Source organism: Camellia sinensis, chromosome 12 (assembly GCF_055761805.1).
Source record: "Camellia sinensis isolate YWXY chromosome 12, ASM5576180v1, whole genome shotgun sequence".
NCBI classification, from domain to species: Eukaryota; Viridiplantae; Streptophyta; class Magnoliopsida; order Ericales; family Theaceae; genus Camellia; species Camellia sinensis.
Genome location: NC_138972.1, coordinates 88,525,208 through 88,552,067, shown reverse-complemented (window position 1 = coordinate 88,552,067; position 26,860 = coordinate 88,525,208). Strand labels below are relative to the sequence as shown.

At 37.7% G+C, this 26,860-nt stretch overlaps 1 protein-coding gene and 1 long non-coding RNA gene across 12 annotated transcripts; one reads left to right on the top strand and one right to left on the bottom strand.

The window, feature by feature from the left end:
* The first annotated feature begins 4,439 nt into the window (after positions 1 to 4,439).
* LOC114281463 (uncharacterized) lies at positions 4,440 to 20,018 on the top strand. 11 transcript variants are annotated; one of them, XM_082899171.1, is made up of 11 exons: positions 4,648 to 4,854; positions 5,258 to 5,474; positions 5,570 to 5,699; positions 7,345 to 7,458; positions 13,826 to 14,015; positions 16,397 to 16,443; positions 17,469 to 17,556; positions 17,639 to 18,429; positions 18,977 to 19,264; positions 19,356 to 19,412; positions 19,668 to 20,018. In XM_082899171.1, exons 3-11 carry the CDS (start codon positions 5,694 to 5,696, stop codon positions 19,863 to 19,865), a joined length of 1,779 nt encoding a protein of 592 aa, XP_082755297.1. In that variant the 5' UTR covers positions 4,648 to 4,854; positions 5,258 to 5,474; positions 5,570 to 5,693; the 3' UTR covers positions 19,866 to 20,018. The 11 variants fall into 11 exon arrangements, with proteins under 11 accessions (XP_028080059.2, XP_028079928.2, XP_082755301.1 ...); XM_082899170.1 differs by having other exon boundaries at positions 4,657 to 4,854; positions 7,322 to 7,458; positions 16,397 to 16,455; XM_082899174.1 differs by lacking the exon at positions 5,258 to 5,474 and having other exon boundaries at positions 4,632 to 4,854; positions 7,322 to 7,458.
* LOC145804619 (uncharacterized) lies at positions 9,922 to 13,259 on the bottom strand. Its single transcript, XR_014346775.1, has 2 exons — positions 13,120 to 13,259; positions 9,922 to 10,001 (listed from the first exon to the last, which is right to left on the bottom strand). It is a non-coding gene; the product is annotated as an uncharacterized LOC145804619 (long non-coding RNA).
* Positions 20,019 to 26,860: the final 6,842 nt, after the last annotated feature.

Sequence of the window (26,860 nt, the reverse complement as noted above, 5' to 3'; positions counted from 1 at the left end):
CCACTTTCCATTTTTCTTGGGCACCACGACCGTGTTTGAAATCCATCAAGGGTAGTGCACTTCCTGAATTGCACGTGTCTCCAGTTAGTTCTTCGCTTCCTCGGCAACTACCTCAGCGTGATGCAGCGCCGATCTCCTTATTCACTGAATGACCGGCTTGGCTCCGGGGAAGATGTTGAGGCGATGGCAAATAAAACTCGGATCGAGGCCGGGCATGTCGTAAGGCGATCATGCGAAGACTTCGATATTAGCCATTAAAAACTCAACCATCTCGGCTCTTTCTCGGGCAGTAAGGCTTGAGCCGAGCAAGAAGAACTTCTCCAGATTCTCTGTATCAAATCGCGCTTCCACCAATTCCTCAACGGCTTTGTCCTCGGCCTTAGTATCCACATCATCAAGGACCCCCCAGTCTTCCGGTCCTTCAATCATTTGGACGAAGCCCTTGGCAGCCCGGCTCCCGTTCATTGCCACGAAACATTGCTTCGACGTGACTTGATTACCCCATATCTCCTCAATTGCCCTCATAGCTGAGGGAAATCTCATTACCTGGTAGTAGGTTGACGCCACGGCTTGCATAGCGTGAAGCCATCCTCTTCCAAGGATCAGGTTATAAGTAGATGGCACCTGCAACAACCAGAACTCCACCTGCTTTACCACAGACCCCGCTTTGACCGGCAGGATAATCTTTCCTAAAGGCCACTCCGATTGTGAGTTGAAACCAACCAGTGGCAAGGTTGCCGGAGCCAAATCCGCATCTCGGAGCTTGAGCTGTTTGAATGCGTCGTAATACATGATCTCGACCGAGCTTCCTTGATCGATCAAGATCCGTTTGACATCAAATTCTTTGACGCGGAGTGTAACCACTAGGGTATCATTATGCGGCGTCTGAATGCGCTCTAGGTCCCTTGAGGAGAAACTGATCACATCTTTCACTTCGGTCTTCCCCTTCTTGATCGCAGGCTGAACCGACAAAACTTCCCTCATGTGTTCTGCCATCTTGATCATACCGCGGAGCTCGTATACATGCGCCGGTTCCATTATCCCGTGGATGACGTTAACAATCCCTTGAGGAGGCGCATCCCGGTCATCCGGTCTCCGCGGGTCAACCGGAGCTTGATTTGCCTTCATGCCTCCATCAATGTAAAGGTCTAGGTGTCTAGCTGCGACTAGCTCTTTCAAGTGTTGCCTCAAAGGCAAACAGTCCTCCGTCCGGTGGCTGCGCTCCCGGTGAAATGTGCAACGGTACCGCGAATCGAAGCCCTTCTGTCCGTCGCCCAACTTAGTAGGAAACCGGATATACTTCTCGTCACGGATTTCACTAAGTATGCGATAGATTGGAATCTTAAAGACCGTGGTGATACCTGTCCTGGCCTTCAATCTTCTGTTTGCATCGGCTACGTCATCCCGGGGGTAGTCATCCCGGTCATTCCGACGTCTCCTACCCCGATTTTTGCGATTTGAGCCACGGTCCGATTCCTCAGCGCGGTCATTTGAACGGTTGGACTCTTGTCCGACCGCGTGCACTTTGCCAGCCGACCTCTTGTCCATTGCTACCGGAATTGCCTTCGCAGTAGATGCTGACGCATTCTCCTCCACTCGAATGTGCTCATTGATGCGCTGCATTAGCTGGCCCATGGATGTCGGCTGGTGCATGGTAAGCGAGTCCCGCAGTCTATGTCCGACCAGGAGACCACGCTTGTACTGTGTGATTGCAAGGTTGATCGGGCAATCCACGATCTCGTTGAAGGTCTTCCAATATCTGGAGTTGTATGCCTTCAATGTGTCGCTCGGTTTTATCTTGACACTCAGTAGATGATCAACTTCCTTTGGTGTTTTTGTGTTGGTTTTGAAGCGCGTCACAAAGGCCTCGGCCAACTGCGCCACCTTTCAATGCTCCCCTCCGGCAGCCTCTCGAACCATTTCAAACCTAGCTCGCCCAAACTTGACGGGAAGATTAAGCACATAAGAGCGTCATTTCGCCTATGTCTGGCCATGACCTGTCAGAAATGACTTACATGCATATGCGAGTCGGTTTTTCTTTCGTAGAGTGTGAACTTTGGCTGGTGGAAGCCCGCCGGAAGCGGTGCTGTCTCTATATCCACGGAGAATGGAGTGGTACTGAGCCTCGCCAAGTCTGTGTCTATAGGGAGAGGCGCGGCTGGGCGGGGTGGAGGCATTCTGACCTCCTCGCTGGCGTAAACCCCATAGGATAGCCGATGGAACGTCGGCACCCTCTGAGCCTCCCGCCAGCTAGCTTGTTCCTTCAAAACTGCCCATAAATCCTCTGATTGAGCGGAGTAAGAGTACCTCGACGTCGTCACCGGATGCGAGGACTGGTAAGTGCTATCTTGCGCGCTGGATTTCTCTACATGCACGTCGGAATCTCCAACCTTGTAACTTCTGGTGATAGAAATGGAAGGAGTGTGCCGTTGGCTCTGACTGCCTAAACAGCGGGGTTGGGTGCGCTCATTGTGGTCTCCCCCTCCGGCTACACCCTTCCCTTTGACATGCTGCTTCAGTTCCTTCATTTCCGCCGCCATTCGCCGGATGACGGCGTCTTGGTCCCTTAGCTTGTGTTTCAGACGTCTGGCGTGCGATTCTCTCCGCCGCCGATGATCGTCTGGACTCCGTGAATGACCATAACTTCTTCTGCGCTTATCGCGCGCATTTCCTGAGTGTCCTCCTAGAGAAGTCTCCAGGTCCGCCATCGGAGGAATGATGGAGGGATGTCCTTCTCTCCTTCTGCCCGACTTCGAGGTAACTCTGTCGACGACGGACAGCGGAATCTCTTCGTTGTTCGCCATGGTCGGCGATCAGATGAGCCTGGAAGATAAGGTTTTGTCTGCAATGTTCTCACAGACGGCGCCAATTGTGCGGGGAGCAAATATTCAAGCAAGCTCGCACTCCTTTCTTCCAAGTTCCTGCCTGTCCGATCGACCTGCGAACACAACGGCGGTGTGTGGCCGAAAAATCCCTCCGACGATCAAGTTAGACACACACACCAGGGATAGAGAGAGAGAGGACTGAGTTGTGTTTAGTATTTATCTCACCAAAAATGTGTCATCCTCAGTATGGGGGGCGCAGACTCGCTTATATACCTTTTGCGCCCCAAATCTACTCCCATTAGTCTCTCGACACGTGGTACTGCTATCCCATCTGTTAGCACAGATCTTGCTGAACATCACCTAATCCCAACTGCTAGCCCACTCTACTGGGAGCTCGGCAGCCGGATTGCAGTATCTCGGCTGCCAACGACCATGCTGCACTTCAAGCCCAAGCGTTCCAATAACCAAGCTCATTGAGGACCGATCTCGGCTATATCCCGACAAAGCCGAGATAAATCATGCACCGTGGAACCTCCACACCTTGCCTGGCGCCGGTTATCTCACTCGACCAGCTTCTATACCATAAAGCCAAACAGTTCGGCCGACCACGCCTTGCCTTAACCGAGCAAAACCTTTCAGGATAGGCCCGTTTCACCGCGACCCAAACTTGTTCGGCCCAAATCTGCCCGGCCATTACCACGGCCCAAACCAAACCATAAATCTCTCTCTCAGAAACCATACCTGATTCAACTCCACTGAAAAACCTACGCGATCAACACATTGTAACACCTACACGATCGTCGAAGTCTCTATCGTCAAGTACACTGCAATAGTTGCGAAATCCCTATGAAATTTCTGACAAAATCTCCACCGCGAAACCAGTTTCCAAAATCTCCACCATGAAATCAGCAACTTAATATTCTTGTCTTTTTTTTTTTTGTTGAACTGAGCAATAGAATATTCCAAAATCCAAACAAGGGTAAATTATGTATTTTATAACATAAAATAAAGTTGAGGGATTTTAGCCATCAAAACATATTATTGTGTACCTCTCTTCCTATCAAAAGTTGGAGAGGGAGCTTAAACCAATTTTTCCTATTTATAATTATCCTTATTTTCAAGAATAACATAATATTTTAGTATAAAATGTGATAGATATATATTTTTTACTTGAAAAAAATATTGACTAAGGCCTCTTTTGAAAAGGTCAAAAAAATTTTTTTTTACTGATTTATTAAGATCATATTATTTCTCTATTTTTTTTTATAATAAGTAAATAAATCAAAAAAAAAAAAATATTCACCAAAATAGGCCTAATAGCAGTGTTAAAATATCATGTGAATATAATTTTTTAAAAAAGTAAAGTGTAAAAAATTAGACATACTTTGGTAATTTAAAAAAAAGTTAATTTATTAACTTTTTTTAATTTTAAAAAAAAATTGACAAAAATAAATCAATAAATTAATAAATTGACTTTTATTTTTTTAATTTTTTTTTGTAATTTTCAATAATCTACTTACCAAATGAATTTCTTCAAAAATAAAAATAAAAATAAATAAAAATAAAAATTCAACCAAAATTCAAGAGCGCACTTCAAGATAACTTCATAAATTTGTAGGATGTGAATTTCAATAAAAAAATGTCAGACGGACTCTGACAATCTGACGACTGCTCTACGTACAACGCCGTCGTTTACGTGGAAGGCGGCGAACGACCACGTGTCGCGCCCCCGGAATCCAAACCCACCATTCCAATCCACCTTTGCGTATCATTTCAAGTCCGTCTCCGGAATTCCAAAAAGCAAATGCGAAAAGCTACCGCTGCTTCACAGTCTCTCTCTCTACTTTCCCTCTCATTCCTCAATTTTCTTTCCCTTCCCTTCACTTTCTCTCTCTTTCCTTCCCCTTAATTTCTCCTGTCTCTCTCTCTGACATCACAATGTGATGGTTCTTGACTTTCCTCGCCAATCTCTTCAAAATATTTCTTATTTCGTTAGGATTGTCCCGTCAATGCGTTGTCCTTGAAAAAGGTATTTTACTGAATCTTTTCTTTCTCTACAAGTCTACATTTCATTTGACTCCTAAAGTGTGATCTCTCTCTCTCTCTCTCTCTCTCTGTATACATATATGAATAATATATCTGTAGCCCAAACTTTTGTTGTAGATTTTGAACATATATATGTATATATTTCCATGTTTGTAATTCTAAAATATGTATTTCTGTAGTTGATTTAACATGATTTTGGGTTTTTTGGGGGTCTTTGTTTATTTGGCACATCTCAGATGATTACTAATCAATCACTGATGATTATACATAAAAGTACTCATGCATATAGATATATATTTTATTATGTTGTTTGCATCCATGTGCATGGGGTACACACTGGAGTCATTGAATTATAATGAATTTTTTGATTTGTGATATTGGTTCAGGAAGTGCTCATCAGTGTGAAATAATTTGTAAGATGGACTACAAAATGGACTCCAGTTGCTTAATCTGTTAGGTGTTGTCAATGCATATTAGGATTTTGTGATATTTATATTGGTGGTTGTGGATTTTAGTACATTTGGAACTGATGGTGTACGTACGTAGACTGAATTTTTGGCGACTAAGGAATTTGGGTGTAAGGGATCACCATTCACAAATTTAGTAAGTCGTGTAAAAGTAAGCATTGAAGAAATTTCAGTTTTCATTTCCCGTCTCAGGAATTTTGCTAATCTGAATTCAAATGCATTTTGTTTAAGATGAATCAAAGTGTGAAGTGAGTGTGAGAATGGCAGTGGGAGTGAGAGCATTGATTGCAACAATACAATAGGTTCAGACTGGCTGGGCACTTGAGAACACTAAATAGACATAATCAGCGAACAAATGCAGGTAGAAAAACTCCAACATACTACCCTCTAGAACCAAAGTTTTGATACTATGTTTAACAACTTTTCCTAAATTTTAAGCAATTCGATGCGTCGAACAAAATATTTTAAATATAGCTGTGATACCATGCAATGGAAAAGTTGTTCCACATTAATTTCAAAATGAAAAGTTGTTTGATATCCCAAATACTTTCTGTTAGGAAAAGTTGGTGATGACATACAAAAAATTTACTTGGATTTTATTAATGAAGCAGAAACTTCATTAAAATGGAAGTATAGCACAATGTTTACTTTTTTTTTTTCATGGTTAGTACGGTACATGGATCAGCAGTTGTATGCATCATTGACCTTCTGATAAGATGTGAGTCTATACTGAGTTAGTAATGGTAAATAAGAAAGGACATCAGTGGCTGTGAGCCTGTACTAAGTTATACTATAAAATAAGCATAATTGTCATGCATAAAAATAGATTTATTACAACTACCAACACACATCAATCATTCACTAGTAAATAAATGTTTCTTTTGGGGTAGGACTATCCTTGGATTAAACTTGGACCTATTGGTGGTGACCTGGTAGAGCTACTAAATTGGTGGTGTTTGTGGATGTTAGGGGGTAGGCATTAGTTTTGTTATATGAAACTTACTATCGAACTCTTATTAATGGTTAAATTATTTTTGACTGCAATAGATTGATTGGAATGAAGAGGAAAAGGGTAAACTATAAGAGAGGTGGTATAATTTGGTTTAAAAGGATTGGTTCTGTGCCTCCACCCTTCCTTTATGATCTGTCACTAAAGAGAAATTCTTCCCTTTATGTTATGACCTTATAGTCCATTCAGGAAAAGACAATTTATGGAACTCCTGATTTTATTGACTACAAGAAGATCGCGTGCAATTAGGTTTGAGCTTTTTGCTTACAAATAGAAACATTTCTTAAAAAAATATTTGTATTCTTTAATGCTGAGATTTTCTCTATAAAAAAACCTTGATATATTCAGAGATTAGAATGCTGCTGTTCTGAATATTTAAGAGTAAAACCTAATGGCTGACCTAAAACTCTCTCTCTCTCTCTCATATCGGGAGAATATCCTATAACAATTTGTGTAAGAGTACTTAACTACTGCAAGGAACACTAAGAATCACTGGTCTCTTTCTTTGGGTGATGTGGACTATCTATTGTAATGCTTCTTTGATTGTGGAAGACAATAATTGGACATTTCCCTTAATTTCAAGAGTGCCCTGTTCACATCAGCCAGTGCATTAAATTGGGCCACTAATTTGGTATGCCTAGCATTTTCTTTTTTATTTCCCTGGGAATTTGGATAAGCATGTTTAACAGTGCATTAAAGTTTATAAGCTTATTTTCTTGCAGACAATATTTTACTTTTATGTATCAAAATGTGTACCCTTATTGCTTGCTGGTGTTAGAGTATTGTCCCTTACGGGTGTCCCAACATCTTAGGTGACATCCCCCGATAACGAGTTTGAGTCTCCTTAACTTTCACAAAAGTACGGATTAATGCATTTTTTTTTTTGAAGTTGTAAACAGAATTCCATTGCATGCTATTTACAAGTTTTAGCTTTGCTGCTTATGAAGTGTAATATTGATTATTTCATCCTTGAGGTTTTGTGGTCTGCATATTGAAGAAAATGTCAGAAGATGAGCAAGGAGAATTCAAATCCAGAATTCTGATAAATGGATCCAAAGATGGTATGACTTTTAATGAGACTGTAAACATGTTTGGAAAGAACCCTGCCCAGGTAAGATTAATCCTGACACAAGATGTAATTGATTACTCTTTCTAAGCTTACTCAATGGTACAGCTTGTAACTTGATGATACTTTTCTATGTTGATCCTTTAACAAATCAATGCGGTTCTTGTAGCCATAGGGCATTTAGATGCGTTTATTTTTAATGACTTTATGAGGGGAATTTTTGTATTAATGCTTAGTATAGAAGTTGTACAACTGATGGTCATTTAGCAATGAAAGAATAAGGGCCATTACTTTACCTGGTTTGATGCTCGTTCTTCTAGAACATAGCCATCAATGAATCAATAGCACTTTACAGCAAAGTGCGAAAATAACATCATAGAACTTGAATGAAGTTCATAAAATAGGATTCTCCAATAGTTTAAGAAATTCTTTCTTCTTACTTTCTTATTTCTTTCTTTTCTTTTTTCTGTATTTTGATAATTAATCACTAATGACATTGGAGGCCTAAAACATATGTACAAGCATGGTTTTAAAAGTTCACATATAGAAAAAATTGGATGCAGAATGGGTGTCTGCATTTGAATTGGTAGGAATTCATACAATATATTTGGTTAAGAAAGTTGGCATATTTTGCTGAATTCAAAAAAATCAGATTTGGACTTTGGGGAAAAAGAAATCCCTTTTCATTTTTTTGGCCTTTGTCCAAAAAAATTAAGGTTTTTATTAATTCTTTTTAAGGATTTTTTATTTTTTAAAGTTATTAATGTTAGGGTTATTCTGGTAATATTGTTTAGACTGGTGGGGCTGCTATGGTGGCTTACTATTTGTGTAGGTTGGAGTTAATGGTTCCATTCCAGTGGGCTTTATTAATGTTCCAAACTTAATCATACTTGGCTTCTTTGATTGCTTGGCCAACAAGTTTCTTTGACGCACAAGGGAAATGTCTAAATAGGTCATGTACTCAACAAATTTAAAAGAAAAGTTTAAGATGTAAGAGGTGACTTCATACGTGATAAGGTGCAGAAACCAATCCAGCTAATGTACAAAGAATATAAAGAAAATATCTCAAAATAAGCTTTTGAAAGAATCGCTAATTATACACAATAATGTCTGGACAAAAAGATTTATAATTGTAAGAGGAAAAGCTTAAAATGTGGATCTAGTTATGTTCAGTAATTGAAGTTGATGTAGAGTTATCAACGAACATAGCAGCCTAAGCAGTGAGATTCATTAAGCTGCCAAATTGTTTTTAGGGAAAATTTGGGGTTTAAGCTATAAAATCTTAAATTTATTACAACAGGCCATTAGGATTCCACGGACTTGGCACTTCAACGATGCTCATTTCCACAGTAACAACCAAGTATGATCATTCTTATTAAAGAGAGATTTTTTTTTTATTTTTTTAAAAAAATTATGGGGAGTGAGATAGAAAAAAAATTAAAATAATTATCGGAAGAGAGACTACAAGCAAATGGCTAAACTAGTACTCCAGGCGCTGAGATATTTGCACAATCTTGAATGTTATTAGGGAGCAAGGTTCCACGTTTTATTGTCTCTTTGAATTGCAATAACAACGTAGTGATCCGTACATAGGGCTGGGCAACAAACCCACCCGCCCGCACAAACCGCCCGACCCTACCCTACCCGCAGTGCTTTGGGCGGTTTCGATGTAGGTAGGCGGGCGGGTGCGGGTCAAGAAATTGGCAAAAGATCGGGTTCGGGTCGAACCCGACCCGCCCGCAACCCGCATCTTTTTTGTTTTTTTTAAGAAAAAATAACTAGTTATTATTATTATTTTTTGCATTTTAGATGGATGGAGATAACTAGTTATTATTTTGATTTTTACATTTTGGATGAAAGTAAAATTTATTATATGGGCACTTATATACATTATCATGATCTAATGATATTTAAATTAGTGTTACTAGTTTGACTTTTATTTATATATATATATATATAAAAAAATCATTATATTCCATTAGTCTAGTAGACACAGTTAAATATGATATTTTGAATTGTCATTCTATTATCACATTATTGCATATTAAAAACTAAACAGTGAAGATTAATCCACTATTAAAATTAGTGTTACTAGTTTGACTTTTAAAGGTTTGTTTTTGCATATTTAAATTAGTGTTACTAGTTTGACTTTTAAGGGTTTGTTTTTGCAAGCTAAGGAGGAAGATTAATTACTATCCTCAAGCATGGTTCCATATCATCTTATCTAACATGTGGACTATTTATTACTACATAGGAACTTTGATGCTATAACTCTTTTCTGGGAGTAACACTCCCTCACAAGTGTCATATGGAGGTTTGGTTTGGATTCTTATTGGCTCATTCTTTCTTCACTGTCTTGGATTTTTCTTGCCTTTTGTAAGATCCTCTCTTGGTGTTCGTGAGGCGCATATATGTTTTTGTTTTTATTTTTATTTTTATTGTTTCTTGTTTTTAGGTGGCATTCCTTTAATGTTTTTTTTTTTTTTTTTTTTTTTTTTTTTTTTCAAATTTTAAAATATTGTTACTTATAAAAAAAAGATATCCTGCTGTATTGTACTCACCTCTGCCTCTTTGGCATATTGCTTATTCTTCTTTGTAAAATTTAATGTATAAAGAGAAATAGAGAGAGAATAAATTGTATGTATTATTGATTGATTTATATTGATTTATATTACAATGATTCATGATTCCTATATATAGAAGAGGGTGAGTGTGTAGTAGGTAAGGAGTAGGTGAAGTGGAGGTGGTAGTGGTGTAGTGGGTTAGGTTTAGTGGAGTAGGTGAGGTGGTAGTGGTGTAGTGGGTTAGGTTTAGTGGAGTAGGTTTAAGTGGGTGAAGTAGGTGGAGAGTAGGTGGATTTTAACAGCCCCCCGCAAACTCAAGGAGGATAGGAACTAACCAACTTGAGTTTGGAGAGAGTAACAAAACAAGAAAATACATAAAAATAAAAGAGGATAGGAGACACTGTATGGTCGTGTCAGACCATTGGTGAAGACACTGAATGGTGGTGTCATAACGTTGTAGAGGACACTGTATGGGGGTGTCATAACGTTGTAGAAGACAGTTTATGGGGTCATGTCGGACCGTTGTAGAAGACAGTTTATGTGGTCATGTCGGACCGTTGTAGCAGACAATGTTGTGATAGTTGTTGTGACAGTTTACGGAGTCTTGCTGGACCCTTGTAGAAACTAACCGGAATCAATGTCGGGACAGTTTACAAAGTCTTGTCGGACCCATGAAGGAGCTAACCGGAACAATGTCGGGACAGTTTACAGAGTCTTGTCGGACCCTTGTAGAAACTAACCGGAATCAATGTCGGGACAGTTTACAGAGTCTTGTCGGACCCATAAAGGAGCTAACCGGAATCAATGTCGGGACAGTTTACAGAGTCTTGTCGGACCCTTAAAAAGTCGCACCCTCAAAAGGTGTGCCCAATCTTTCAAAAGGTGTGCCATCAAAAGGCGTGCCCAATTCATAAAAAGACGTGCCATCAAAAGTTGAGACCTCAAAAGGCGCGCCCACTTCATCAAAAGTCGTGCTCGACAGAAAGCGTCGAGCCATCAAAAGGGGCGCCTGACACGTGGCGATGCACGTGATTGACAGAGCGCGTGTCGGCCTCGTCGTCTCTGTCTTTATAAACCAAAGCGAAGTCTGAGGCTTGGAAGCATAACAAACCAGTTGAAACCTCTTCGTTCTCTGTAACATTCTGTAACCAACCCTTCTCTGAAACACTCAGCAACCCAAAAAACATGGCCTCTTCTTCCCGTTCAGCTACCCAGAATATGGCCTCTTCATCCCGTGGTCTACTCACTCTCTTTCCCGACCTCAATGAGTCAACAAGAGAGAGAACTGGTGCGGTGGCCAGTGAACCTCAACCAAACACCTCTGTGTTTGCTCCGTTGAACTTTCCGATGCGGTCGGTGGAGCAAAAAATGGCGGTGCAAACTGATATTGAGGCCAATCAGTATACTCTGAAGTCATGTGTGGAAACCATGACTGCGGTCACAAACTTGTCGCACCGGCTGCAGAGCAGGACAAATGAGGTGCAACAGTTAAACGCCCAACTGGCTCTGCTCCAACGCATGTATAAGGATGCGCGAGCAGAGTTAAGTGTGCTAAAGGCGGAAAATAAGGAGCTGAAGCGGAAGGCCACCGTGATGTTCCGATTTGGAGGTCCACCGTATGCTGTAGTGGAGGAGCAGGGAGGAGGCAACTTGCTTGGTGGTCTAGGAAGCACGGAGGCAACACCGGCAAGGACCACCCAGGACGGAGGCAAGAAGAAAAGACCGGCGGCTGAGTAGAGAAGAAAAATCCCACTGTGGGTGTGGTAGTTTTGTTTTTGTTTGTGTGGGTTTTTTTTTTTTTTTTTTTTTTTTTTTTTTTTTTTATGTAAAAGTGTGATCGGGGTTGATCCCCTGATATGAATAAAATGACAAGGTTGTGGAATGTTGTTGGTGTTATTTTGTGGTGTTGTTTTGTTTAATAAGAAAAATAAAATAAAAGAAAATAATGGATAAAGAAAATAGAGAAAAATATTTGTGGATGGGTGATAAGAAAAACAGCAGATTTATTTATTTATTTATTTTTTGGTGGAATATAAAATAAATAATAATAAGAGAATGGAAAACGGGTGATGCTTACTAACAAGGGATAGGGAAAATATATTATAATAAAATATATATATATATATTAAAATAAAAGAAAAGGGTGAAAGAACGTGGATGAAATAAATTAAGAGAAAGGAGAGATATGATTAAAGTGGGTTTGAAAGTGGGAAAAGATGAGAGAGAGGGATGTCCAAGAAGCTTGTGCTTTTGATAGTTACACATTACCCAAGCTGTATGTGAAGATGCATGTTACTGTCTTACACTTCTGCAGGCTTGGTATTCTTTGTGGGGCACTTGCAACACGTGACATTGAAAATTGTATTCGAAAATGATGACATCTCCAACATGAAACGTCTTGGAAGCAGCCCAGGCCTTGTAATCAATATTCCCAATGATGGTTCAACCAGCGGAGTCCCCAACCTTGTACACTGCTGCCATTGAAACCTTCAAGCCAGCAAACATGGCTACCAACAACAGAGCCACAGCTCTACACCCCACACCCAAATCCATGGCTAAGAGAGAGAGAGCAAATCGGGAAAAAAAACAGCAGTGACGAGCAGAAAAGCAGCGCCAGAAACGCCAACGACGACGACGAGTAAGAGTACAACCACGGATATGTGAGAGGCGAGGTGAACGGCGATAGAGGCTAGACGATGATGCGGGTGCCGCCGCCGACATAGCGGAGGAGGGGTGTAAGAAAATGTTGAAGAAGTCAAGGTATGTGTAGAAAATAAGCGGAATAGGTTGAGGTCCGGCGGGCGGCCAAGGCGAGGTTGCCGCCCGCCGGTGAAGCGAGAAATACTAAGGTCTTAACCTTGCTCTGATACCATGTAAAATTTAATGTATAAAGAGAAATAGAGAGAGAATAAATTGTATGTATTATTGATTGATTTATATTGATTTATATTACAATGATTCATGATTCCTATATATAGAAGAGGGTGAGTGTGTAGTAGGTAAGGAGTAGGTGAAGTGGAGGTGGTAGTGGTGTAGTGGGTTAGGTTTAGTGGAGTAGGTGAGGTGGTAGTGGTGTAGTGGGTTAGGTTTAGTGGAGTAGGTTTAAGTGGGTGAAGTAGGTGGAGAGTAGGTGGATTTTAACATTCTTCTTCCTGAAATTTTAAAGAATTTTCTAGATTTGTTCAACAAGCACATTTCTCTTTATTCATTGGCTTCACACCATGAATTAATGACATTAAAAGAGCTCTGAATTCCACTGAATACTACAATTTGCAAAATCTGTAACTTTTGCAATAAAATAATGCAAATGCCCCCCTAATTTTGAGAGACAACTGTAATTTTGAAAAGATTGTTGTTTAATCGAATGCACTATGGAGTAAGTCTAGGGCATAGATGACAGTCAAGTTTTATAACAATGGGGCAAGTGACATTAGATTTGTTGGTTTACCTATCTTGGGCAGTTGAATCAAGTCTTTGTATGAGAAAAAGGAGGAAAATAATGCAAGTTGACAGTACATAAGTTTAGTTGAACGAGATATGGGTGGCCTCACAGGAAGGTGAGTTTTGCTTATGGCTTAATAGTGAGACTCACCACTTGTCTGCATTTTTTCTGTTTTGGCCTACAATCTTTAAAAGGTAACCCAGGCAATAAACTTAATTGAAGGACTTACACGCCACATGGTCATGTCATGTTTCATTAGCTGGTCAACAACATTGCTGTTCCTCAAGATTAAAGTTCATCTTATGTGTCCGTTTGAGTGTGTATTTTTCTATTCGTATTTCTTTCTTCTTCTTCTTCATTTTAAAGAATTATATTGTGCCCTTGTGACATTTTACTTGTTGCCTAGGTTGTGGAAGATGGGTCGTTTTTTCCAGCCTTAGAAGATGAAGTCATAGCAGTGGAAAATTTATTCGCTGAACCTAAATGCAATGCCTTAGGTGATGATGTTCTAGGTTTTAACAGTTTCAGTCAACATACATGCTTCAATTTTGAAGAATGCCCTACTGTTGGGTATGGTTCTATAAAAACTAATAATGGTAATAATCCTATCAACTTGTAATTATATGTTTGGGTATCTGCTGCTTCTTTTCTCTATTTGATAGGAATTTGTACTACTGAAAGGAATGTCCACAATGGATTTATCTTACTTTATATCAATTCTCTTTAGCTGATAGTTAACATAATGATCTTGCAATCGTTTAGGGATCTTTGGGTCCCACAAGGCTTGAAAAAGAAAGTAGTTGGGCTGAACCCCTTGCCAATGTATAGTTGGAATTCACTTGTCTGCAATTGTTTTTAGGTGCTGTAGCTTTTCTTTTGCCTTGTGGATGTTCATTCCAAGGAAGTTTTGGGAGCAATGTCACTCATTTTTAGTGCTTTTCCCTTTGGTTTATCATGATAGGCCTGAATAGTTATCAAATTCTGTTTTCTTATGTCAGGGCTTTCATCTAGGTTATCTATTTAGGTTACCTAATCAATGGTTGCATACCGTTGCAGGATGGGGTAGAGTACCTTACACAATTTTTTTTCATGTATACTGTCTGTGCTGGGCTGATAAATTAGAGAATTTACATATGTAGCTATGCTGATCAAGTCACCTATTGTTATAGCATGTCACATTTAAACTTTCACTTGGCTTTGCATTTGGTATTAAATACTCTTTTTAGTGTAATGTCTTTGACTTGCCTTGAAACCCCCAAACTAAATGAAGAATGGAGGAAGTACCCATGGAATCTTATGGTCTATTTGATATTGTTTTCAAAATTTTTAATTTTTAATTTTTAATTTTTAATTTTTTTAATTTAATTTAATTTTATTATTTTTTTTTTTTCGTGTCTAGTCTTTGGAAACAAAAACAATAAGTATGAAAGCACCATTGATTTCGTATCATTTAGTTTTCTCATGAAAGCAATTTCAAGAATTCCCTACACAATTTAAAGATGTTTCCTAGAAATGGGTTGATTTTAGAAAAAAATTTCGAAAACAGTTTGCTGAGTTTTCCATATTAGTTTTCCTTATATATATATATATATATATATATGTTTTCGAGAGTAGAAATAGTTTTCAAGAAAAAAATCAAATGCACCCTTAACTTTACTGCTAAACTATTGTATTTCATATTTCTTTGTCTAATTATCATGTCAAGGACACCAGGGCACAATTATATTTCATATTTCTTTAGTTTTTTTAAAGAATAAAATGATGTTTACAAACTAAACTATAGCATTGTATGTAAAAAATGGAAGTTTTATGCATAGTATAATAAAATCTTCTAATACATATTCTGTGGGTGCATCTCCATCTAGGTATATCAAAGACATATATCCCGTACCCTCTTTATCAAGTATTAAGTGCTCGACATGGGTACTTCACAAATTTTGAAGAGTTTATGTAATATAGTTTAAGACTGGCCATGGTGCAACCTACATGGGATGGGGGTGAGTGGTGAGGCACCCTGATTCTATCTAGCCTCTCTAAGCTACATCTCTCTAGTGATCCCGGGACACATTCTGCTGAATCCCAGCATTTTGCTCATAAAGTCTTGAAAATGTCCTCTAGCTAATTTTTTTTTTTGTATATGATTGAATAGACGTCGGTTTGCATGTGTACGTAATTTACCAAGTACTTAATGGGAAGTTACTATACATTATGTGTTTTAGCGTATTGATGCCCACAATATATTTTTGTGGTTCCTTTCCTTGGGTGACTGAGTTTGTTGGATAGCTTGATCTACGTTGTTGGCCTACTTTGGGAAAGTTGGTGACTAAACAGAAATATCAATTGCAGTCAATTTAAACTTCCCCTATTTGATCTGAAATTTTGGAAGAAACAAAATCATTGAAATTGTAAGAATTCATGGTTTAGTATCTTCAGCAAGAAAGCTGTTCTGAACCATTATGCATTTTTTTAAAGTCAAAACTAATGTAAGCTGTTTGCAGATTCAGCTGTCAAACATTTTGACTTGCCTAGTTGCACATGCTTTATCATTGTTATTTTTATTTTTTCATTTTAAATTTCAGTTTAATGCAATGTTATTATCTATGGCCTGTTAGTAGTTCAAACAGGTCATTAGAAAGCTTAGGGTTTGTTTGGGAAATGGCCTTTTTAGTGGGCCTCTTGGCTAAAGTATGAGGCGAATAAAACGCAACTGTTTGGGAATGAATTTTTGACTTTTTACGAAAAAATGTGCAAAAAGCAGAGAGAATGGGAAGGATTCTTTAATTTTTAAATATGGCCTTTTGGCTTTTTTAGTGGCTTTTTGACTTTTTGGCTAAAATTGTGTCATCCCAAATGGACCCTTAATTACTGTCGTGTTTTTAAGTGCCTCTTCATGTCCATCAAATATTATTTGGCTACTTGTGTCATTTTTTGGTTCAGTACTAATTCTTATTTCTTTTGTATGTGATTTCTCTTTCAGGTACACTGGATTCCAATACTAACCTAAGCGAGAAAATCAAAGAAGAAGTATGTCTCTTTGTGAGTAATGGATGATATTTTCTCACCCTAATTTTATTATGAGGTCTATTAACTTGTGGTTGTGACAGTAAATCTCTGCGGATTTGATTATAGTTCATTAAATTTGACTTGCTCCTATAACTAGCATCTTAAAATTGTTACAAGCTCTCTTAAAAATATTGAAGTTTTCAAAGCTCTAAAAAGAATCAGTTACATCTTTATCTGCAAACTAAAATGTTATTTTTTATATATTACTGTCTTCTTCTGATATTTGATACGACATATTAGCATTGCCTGTAAATGTGTTGCACGAGCAATGTGAGATATTTTTCTACTTAGCAAGTCTACCTTGGTAATCAATTGAGCGAGTTTATTGTTGGTTACGTAACTTAAAACTCTCATAAGATTCCAAATGAAGGATGAATTTGCCAATCTTTTGAGGTAAATCTTCTTCTTTTTGTTTTGTTTTGTTTTTTTGATAAGCAACATTTTATTAACAAAAATGAAATGCCGTAGCCAAACTCTGTAAGCTTACATCTAGTGGCATGCATAATTCACCTTTACACTGCACAAAAGAGTCTATAAAGAAAAGACACTCCTTTAACCAAAAAATAAAGAAAGGAGCATGAACTTGAAGTTATTGATGGGGGGGAAGCTCAACATCATCAAAAGATCTCCTATTTCGCTCTCTTCAAACCGTCCACAAAATATATAATGTTGCAATCTGGTGACCACAAAGAGGGCTTAGTAGATAACGCTCTTGGCTCTACATGGGAGACCTCCGATGACTCTTGTGACCTATTTTGGGTATCATGAACAGTCCCTGTGCTAGAGTGCTAGGGTTGAGAAATTGTTATGCAATTTCTTCCTGCTTGTTATTTAGTCTTTCACTGTCTGATAGATTTATGGTACTCTTACATGCCTTGTTTCTTTGTTTGGTCATTTTCTGCTGCGTTCTTTAATTTACTTGGGAAATTTGACTGATTATTGTTGCTAGGATTTTTTTAATTTGCATGTGATTACTGTGATTGTAGTTTTCAGATGGGGTGTCGGGAGGAACTGATGCAACGGTTCTTGATGGAAAAAATAATCTTATAGATACCTGTGAAGATTATCTGCTGGGTGAGTGATTAGAAAGTTATACTAATTAGTTAAAGTCGTCAAACTGCTGTTTTATTTTACTTTTTTGTCTTTTTTTCGTCAGATACTGAGTTTGTTGATGAAGCTTCTGATTTCAATCCAATCAAAGGACCATATGTGGGAAACTTGAATCTAGAAAGTAAGTCTATGGTCTCGGGTGGAAGAGGGCATGGTGCTGAGATATCAGAATTGGCTACGACAAGTATTCCAGTGCTTCAGGGTACATGTCAGGATTCCTCATTACTTGATAAGATGACAATTGACGAGCTACATGAGGCCTTTAGGAACATGTTTGGACGTGAAACAACAGTGACTGACGAGCAGTGGCTGAAGCGCCATTTATCATTTGGTCTGCAGAATCTTCTTGGACCTTCCAATGAAAATGAAGGCAAAATGATCTCGTCAACAAGTGATCTGTGCTCCAGAAGAGTGTCCAGCCCCTTCACAGCTGTGTTCAATTTCAAAAGAAAGCCAAGAGTTCAACATGTGAAGAGGGAGAGGCATGATAACCATGTTTCTTTGAAAGCCATATCTTCAGAGGTTAGAAAAGCTGTGTTGAGTTTTTCTGAATTAGGAGAAAAGCAAAGCGTACTTGATACAAGAAAGAGAGTGCGCAAGCCTACTCGAAGGTACATTGAAGAATCATTGGAACACAATTCAAGGCATCAAAAGAGGAGTTGTGTTCTTTCCAGTACGTGCTCAAGGGATAAACTTCTGCACAATGGATCTTACAAGCTGCATTGTCACAAAGGATTTGAATCAAAACCCTTTGTCTCTCAGAAGGAACCTTTCAAAGGAGCTTGTATTCAGGTTCCATTTGGTCAACCGGTTCACAAGGGGCACCTGAAGAAAAAGGTGAGAATTTTATCTGATAAATGAATTACAACAGTTTGTGGTATATTATACCTCACGCTTCAATTCTTCAAATTCGGATTATTGTTTTAAAAGTATTGACAGCTTTCAATTTAGCTGAGGGTGTTACTCTGACCTGATTCCAAGTATGCAAGTTGAAAATCAAATAGTTAATGACTGTTGGATAGCTTGATATACGTTGTTGGATCCAATTTCTAACAACTTCAGCTTTTAGGACAACGGGTGGCTTGGCATCAATTTTGGAAAGTTCTCTCTGTCAGCCATCTGTGTCATCATTTGTATTGCTGTTGGATAGCTTGATATACGTTGTTGGATCCAATTTCTAACAACTTCAGCTTTTAGGACAATTGTTGACTTAGCATCAATTTTGGGTATCAATTTTGAGAGGTTCTCTCTGTCAGCCGTCGTCAGTGTTATCATTTGTATAAGTTCATGTTTCTTGAATATGGTTGTTTGGGCTTTAACAATATAATCTTGAGTAACATCACTGCTCAATCTTATAGAATTGCTTATGATTTTTTCTATTCAGGTGCATGAATCTGAGGGTTGCGAAGACAGTAAGCTCTTAGGTTCAAATATAGATTCTGATATGGAGTCTTTTTCAACTGAGTCACAAGATGATGTGTCTGAAGATGATTATAGTGCGGGGACCAAGACTCAGAAGGGTAAGAGTCGGAGAAAGCACCACATGTACTGGTCCCTTTCAGAAGTGTCAAAGTTGGTCGAAGGCGTTTCTGTGTATGGAGTTGGAAGATGGACTGAGATAAAAAGACTACTTTTCCATTCATCTGCAAACCGGACATCTGTTGATCTCAAGGTAGTTGTGGTTCTAATCATTTCATTATTCACCATTCTTTCTTTCTTTTTTTGGGTCTAATATTTTTGACCTTACTTGAGCGAGCTTTCAGGACAAATGGAGAAATCTTCTTAGGGCCAGCTGCCCACAGTCGCAGAGCAACAGAAAGGTTGGGTATTAGCTGCTTTATATTTATTCTACCTTAAGTTATTAACACAGTTAACTGGATTCTAAGAAACACGGACATTTCTAAGATGTGGTATGTCGTGTTGGGCACCGTGTCAGACACCTACACAACATTATGAATTGGAATTCATATGGAACAAGTTATTTATGTCTACATGGAAAAACTATTCAGCAACTCTTTGTTTTTTGCTTTTGCTTTCCAGTCATGAAGTTTACCAAATCGATGTGATTGGTGCAGGTTGAATCAAGAAGGAAGCACACATCACAAGTAATACCACAATCTATTCTGCGACGAGTTAGGGAGTTGGCTGCCATCTATCCATATCCGAGGGAACGAAAGGCCCAGGTCATGGAAACTGACTCTCCTATCCCTGATAAAAGTACCTGTGATAATTTGTTGCCCTTGTCAACTGCTGTTAAGTGTAGTGTACGGTAAAACACATAAAACTTTACTTAGGAACTGGCACGGTAGAAAATTTATTTGAAAAGAAGAATACTTGGAGTAGCAAAATTTCTACGTTAAGTACACTATTTTGACATTTAGCTCATGCATATATAGGCATTATTAGATTATTCTCTTTCTGAGAAATGTGGTAGTTGTTTTGTTTTTGAATTTGCTTTTTGGGTTTGATTGTGCCTAAATAGTTGTTCTTTGCTGTTCAGCAGTTTAGGATGGTGTCTATATTAACCGTTTTGCTATACTGATTACATCATGTGGCCGAGATGACTAGGTGTATTTTTTTACTCATTATTTATCATGTGATAAAAAGTGACGAGATGACTAGGTGTATTTTTTTACTCATTATTTATCATGTGATAAAAAGTGAAATTGTAGTTTGATGTGGCTGAACACTCACAGCAGTTCGGGCAAGAGCACAAACTGACTTTACAAGCTTCATATTTATTTCATAACAAATGAGTGGAATGGTGTACACACGTCAACTTATCACATGATATATCCCTTACATAAAATACTTTCTCATAAACATGAGCTTTCATGTTCTTACTTGTGAGAGTTTTGTTGATGGAAATATTAGAGTTTAATTGGTTTATTATTTCATTTTTATTTTTATTTTTAGTTCTATTAATTTATTTTTGTGTTTTTGGAAACAAAAATAATGAGAAGTTTGAAAATAACCATCGGTCTCATACGATTATCATTGTGTAAATCTTTTTGGATTTGAATACAACTTGGTGATGAAAATTCAAAAACAATTTTGTGATTTTTAGAAGGCAAGTTACTTTTAGAAAATAGTTTGTCTAATAAGTTTTATGTATTTTAGAGAAAGGGAGAGGCTTCTCTCTAGTTCACAAAGTGGGTTGGAGCATGATGTTAGGCTTGTGGGACCATCACAGGTTCTATTTTGATGATCTGAATCTTTCAATGTGTAGAGTTCGTTGAGTTTTTTATGTTTACAAAAAATCACGTTGATCGGAACACATTTTTGTTAGTAATTTATTTTTAAAATCATATTTATCATTGATAAAAATGTGTTCTGATCAAGGAGTTATCAATATTTAATTAACGTGATTTTTTACAGGTATGAAGTATTTGACGGGTTTTACACATTACATGGTTTAAATCATCAAAACGAGACTCGTGGTGGGTCTTATGGTAGCAAAATGAACTGGACCGAAGTCTCTTTCCTAAAGAAAACAATAGCAAAATGGACCCAATGCCTAAAAGATGCGCTTGTGGTGACCGCCTTTGCTAGGCATAAACTATTACACGGGTTTCGAGTATCACAACGAGTGCTCAAACGGTTTGGATGAGTATACGGAGGTCATAGATTTTTTAATTTTAGTTCTTTTTTATTTTTACGACAAGATGATTAATGGTTGTGGGCTTTTGTTTTTGAACACGTTATTGGGCTGTTGGAATGAAAGGCATTCAACTGTGAACTGGAAGGCAATTGTCCATATTTTAAGGGGAAATTACCCATAGGTCCTATGAGAAACATGTGATCTCCATTTAATTTCATAACTTTTTCACTACACCCAAAAGTCCTTTCCTCTCTCTCTCTGCTTTTTGCTTCCCTTCCTCTCTCGTTTTTTTTTTCTACATTTTTCTGTCACCGTGTTTGTCATGGAAGAGGACCACCGGTAATCATATCTTTCTCCATTGATCGGGGTTCATTGATAACCACCAATCATTGAAATCAACTCCGACGAAGAAGATGATATATTTTCCGACGAAGAAGATGAATGGATCTACTTAGATCTGATATAGATCTACTCAGATCTACATCAGATCTGAGTAGATCTACACAGATTTGGTTAGACATCCGTCTTTCCCCTTCGATCTCTTTTTTTTTTTTTTTTCCTCTCTCTGTTATACACTTCTGTTTTTCTATTCTAATGGAGAAAATTTTCGAATTCTGAACAAGCGGTTTTCGAGTTTTAGTTACAGGCGGTGAAAACTGTAAAATTTTGCAGTTTCAAAATTTTTTTTTGGTGCTGGAATGAATCATGGTTTAAAACTGTAAAATTTTACAGTTTTATAACATTCTTTAGAACTGTAAAATTTTACAGTTTCATAACATGTTTTTTAATTTTTTTTTCCGGCAATATTCTAGATATTCCGGTGAGTCTCCGGCGACCGTTAAACGGAAGTCCGACGGTAGTAAGATGTGAACAGTGTCTATAAATTTAAAAAAAAAAAAAAAGATTTTTTGGTAACAATTAAAAATGTGTTGGACTAATTGCTGAGTATTTTGTTTTGGGATTAGTTGGGTTTTGAACTTGTTACATGAGACTTATCAGTAAGTTTCCCATATTTTAATTGCTTAAATTAAAAAACCACTCGTAGGTTATGTTTGACATGGGGTTTTTTTAGTTATTTTAGTTATAAAAATGTAAAATAAATAAAAATATTAATAAAATAAAATGTTACATTTAAATTATAATTATTTTATTTTTTTCTTTTACAATAGTCAAAAAAAAAATTGAAAAATCTATTCCAAATGAGATTTTTTAATTTCAGGTTAAAATAATAAAAAAAAATCAAAAAATCAACTTACATTAAAAAAAAAAAAAAAAAAACGAAGGCTATTTCGAGTCTATTTGAGTTCATTTTTTTTTTTTTTTTTACTTTTGAGGGTCTCTTTTGGCAAAGTCAACTTATTAAAATATAACTTGAGGGTAAACACAGGTTCTTTCTTCCTCCCCTCAAGGAAGCAAAATTAGAACAGTGTTGGTAACTAGGTTCGCACCAATGAAGCAGTGAAATTTGATGGAGTAATTCCCAAATGCTCCCGGGGTCATCCAATCCGGAATTGGCCGGAATTGATTAGTGAGTGTGTTCTTCACATAACTGATGTCAGTCAAATTCTTCGGTTAATTTGGTAAGTATAGGAATGCGGTTCCCAAATGTTACTTGGGATTTATTTTGTAAAAATAATTAAGAGTATAGTGATTTTTCCACATTTTCTATGAGTACATTCGATTCTGCAATGGTTTAAGCTTTTGCTTGGGACCACTTATAAGTGCATTTTGTTTGAAGACAACTTCAAGTCATTTGTCACTCTCATTTCTCGCCAGAAATCAACTTAAACCACTTATAAGAGTAATTAAAAAAATCAAAAAGATGTTAATTGGACTAATAATCAAAAAGATGTTAATCGAACTAATTTTTTAAAATACTACCTTACGTTGTGAGCTTATTTTAAATTAATAAGATCATTTCCAATATAGATTCATATCTTTCATCAAATTAAAAAATTTAGTAAAAACAATGTTCCAACCGTTTCACCAAATTGGTATCAAATGAATGGAGTCATATATAAATATATATATTTTTTTCATCAAATGAAAAGAGTATTTAACCTCTCATCAAATTTTGCAAGTGATTGTTGGTGGAAAATCGCATGGATGACTGGCCGGTCAATTGGGTGAACGATCGGATTGGGAAAGATTTGATGAAAATTTATATTAGGCCGAACAATGACCAGTCAGATTTGATAAAACGATTGGAGTACATTATATCAGATCAAACTTTTATTCATTTAATAAAAAATTTGAATAAACGTTGGAGATGCTCTAAGTTAACTTTTGAGTTGAGTATCAAAAAACTTTTTGAGCGGATACAACAAACAAATAAAAATAAAAAAGAAAAAGAAAAAAGAGTTCAACATAAATATTGAAAATGATTATAAATAAGTGATAAATTTTAGCAAATATTGATTAGAATCTAGTTGTAAGAGTTAAGGTTTCATTTGGGAAGTGAGTTGAATTTTTTACTATTTTAGCCTGAGTAAAAGATTCGTTTATGTTGATTTTTTGACTTTTTTAATAAAAAAAAGTAAATGATTATAATTTAGATGTGATATTTTGTCTTATTAATTTTTGAACTTATTTTATTTTTTGGTTAAATTACACTTTACCCCCCTAAAGTTTCTCTCATTTTTCACCTTGGCCCTTTAAATTTGATTTTTCCCACTTTAGCCTTTTATGTTTGCAATCTTTCCCACTTTGGTACTTCATGCTTTGATCCTCCTCACTTTGGCCTTTTAAGTTTGATTTTCTCACTTTAGCCCTTCATGTTTGTAATCCTTTTCACTTTGACCCTTTAAGTTATCTTCATCGCTAACGCATCATAACCGGGAGTTGACTTAGAAGTTAGCTTGAGAGAAGAAGGTATGGAGCGAAGAAGGTATGGAGCTGGAGAAGGAGAAGGAGAAGGAAGTTGGCAACTAGTTCTGCTCAGACAAGGAAGAGTAGGGAGAGGTTTCTTAAATAAAAAAATAGGTACCTACATACTCTTTGTGGATGAACTACCAGAATCCATGGAACCCAAAGGCCTGTATTCACTTTTCAATAATTTTGGGGTGGTGAAGGATCTGTACATCTCTTTTAAGAGAAGGAAACAAACGAGATCAATGTTTGGTTTTGTAAGGTATGACTGCCCTATTGCAGCACAAATGGCAGTTCAGAAAGCAAATGGTCTGTGGTGTGATAACAGAGCACTGAAGGTAAAACTAGCAAATTTTGAGAAGGATCAGGGAGTTAAACCAAGGACAACATATGTACAAGCGGCGAGAAATGAAGGAAATGCAAAATATGCAAATGCTACAATGGAAAGAAGAAAGCAAACATATGCTCAGGTGGTAGGTGAAGGGATGAGGAGAGACAACACAAGCATAATCGTAGGAGCTTATAAAGAAGCTAATGGATGGTTATATGAAAGTGTAATTGTTCGTCTGAAACCTCAATGTTTGGAGGAGGAATTCAAGAAGGAATTAACCAGGAGGGAGATGGGGGCCATCAAAGTTATAAAGGTAGGTGGCAGGGATTTAGTTATCTCATTTGAATCAGCTCAAGAGATGAAATAAAAACTCATCAAGATGAGGGATTGGATTCAGGAATGGAGTGAATCAGTCAAGGAATGGAAAAAAGGAATGGTCATTGATCAAGAAAGATATGTATGGCTGAGCTGCTATGGAGTGCCATTAAATCTATGGAACAATAAAACTTTCAGCAATATAGGAAGGTTATGGGGTGAAATTCTAGAGATCCATAAGGAAACCCTCAATATGGAGAGTATTCAGTGCGGAAAGATAAGAATTGCCACCAAATGTATGGAATCTATCAATCAAACAGTGAAGCTAGATTGTAAAGGAATCTTGTATCTAGTGAAAATGTGCGAGGAGCAAATCATTACTAATGTGGTGATAAGTAAGATGTGTAACTGCCAGAAGAAGCATGAACAAGCTGAATTAGCCAGTTCAGAGGATGAAGCTCCTGATCAGCGAATAGAGCAAGGGGGCAATCTGGGTGAGGATGAAGATGACGTGGATGTCCAGCAAGGTAAGGTATTGGCCAGAATGAGTGACATGGCCGTTGGAGATAGGACACAAAAGCATGAAGGTAAAGCTGACTTGGATGAGAAAGATAAAGAGCATGAAGAGAGAGTGATGACATGGATGATATAGACAAAGAGGTAAATGTTTCATTAGTTGAGGAAATGGACAGCAAATTGGGAAGATCAAACAGTGGGGGCGCACGAGCAGGAAAATCTGTAGCTGTGATGATAAAGATGGCGCACGAAGAGATGGGGGATAATCGAATAGTCAATGGTGAGGTCATTACATCTGGCTTCATGAAAAGTTTAAGTGGGCCTCATAAATCTGTACCTGGGCTAAATCTTGAAGTGGTGCTTAATAAGGGCCATGAACAGAATTGTGAGATGTGTCATTGTAGTATTGTTAGTGTACATCCCAGTTCTTCAAATCAAAATCAATATACTAGTAACTTTTGGACCCAAGTCCAAGCTGAAAGGATGAAACAACCAAGTAAGGGGACCTTTGCTGGCAACATCAAATACAAAACAGAGAAGGAAAGCTACTAGAAAGGAAAAAGCAAAAGGCGTTTTAGGTTACTCTCTCAACAAGGAGGGTAGCCTCCAGATTGGGAAAAATAGGTAAGGAATGTCGATGAATTTGGAGAAAGGAGCTGTTTTCAGGGCAGGAGTGACAGCAATTTCACTCTTTATGTCTAGTGAGTCAAGTAGAAGGTGCGGGCTACTTAATGAAGCTGAAGCAAATTTGCAACTTAGTCGGGTATTGGGGATTGACTGTAATGGCAAGGAGGAAGAGGTTATAAGTAAACTTATGGAGCTGGAAGAAAGAGATATTGAAAAACTGAAGGAGAGGGGGAGGGGGGGCAATGCTAGTTAAATAACTTCCCTAGGTGGTATAAGGCGTCTTTATTAATTGTAATGAAGTCACTATCTTGGAATGTGAGGGGCTTGAGAAGGCTAGTTAAAAGAAGGAGAATCAAGAAGGTGCCTTTTGATAATAAGGTGGACATGGTGTTTCTGCAGGAGACTAAGAGATCTGATATCAATACAGAGGTAGTTAGGTCTATTTGGGTAGGAGAGATGACAGATTTCATGTCAGTGGATTTAGATAGAGCTGCTGGAGGTCTACTTTGTGTATGGAATCCAGAAGTGTTTCAGATTAAGGATTGTTGTTGCATAAAAAACTTCATTCTCTTATCAGGTACTCTCTATCATAGTTTTGGGTGTGTACTGGTGAATGTATATGGACCTAATGATGTAGTAAAAAGAAAGAAGGTGTGGGATATTTTGTTCAATATTAAATCATATTTTCCAAACCCTTGGTGTTTGGGGGGAGATTTCAATGAGATCAGGATTATTTCAGAAAGACAGGGATGTTCTAGAAGGGATAGGGGGATGAGGGAGTTTAATGAAATGATTGACCAATTGGAGTTAGCTGATTTACCAATGGTTGGGAGGAAATTCACGCAGGGTAATTCATAGGAAGGGGAGAGGTGGAGTAGGTTAGATAGATTTCGTGCAAACCCAGAGTAGATGTATAATTTTAACTTTAAAGTGTGGGGTTTGCTTAGCCAATGGTCAGATCATTGCCCTATCCTACTGATGGAGGATGAGAGAGACTAGGGCCCTAGACC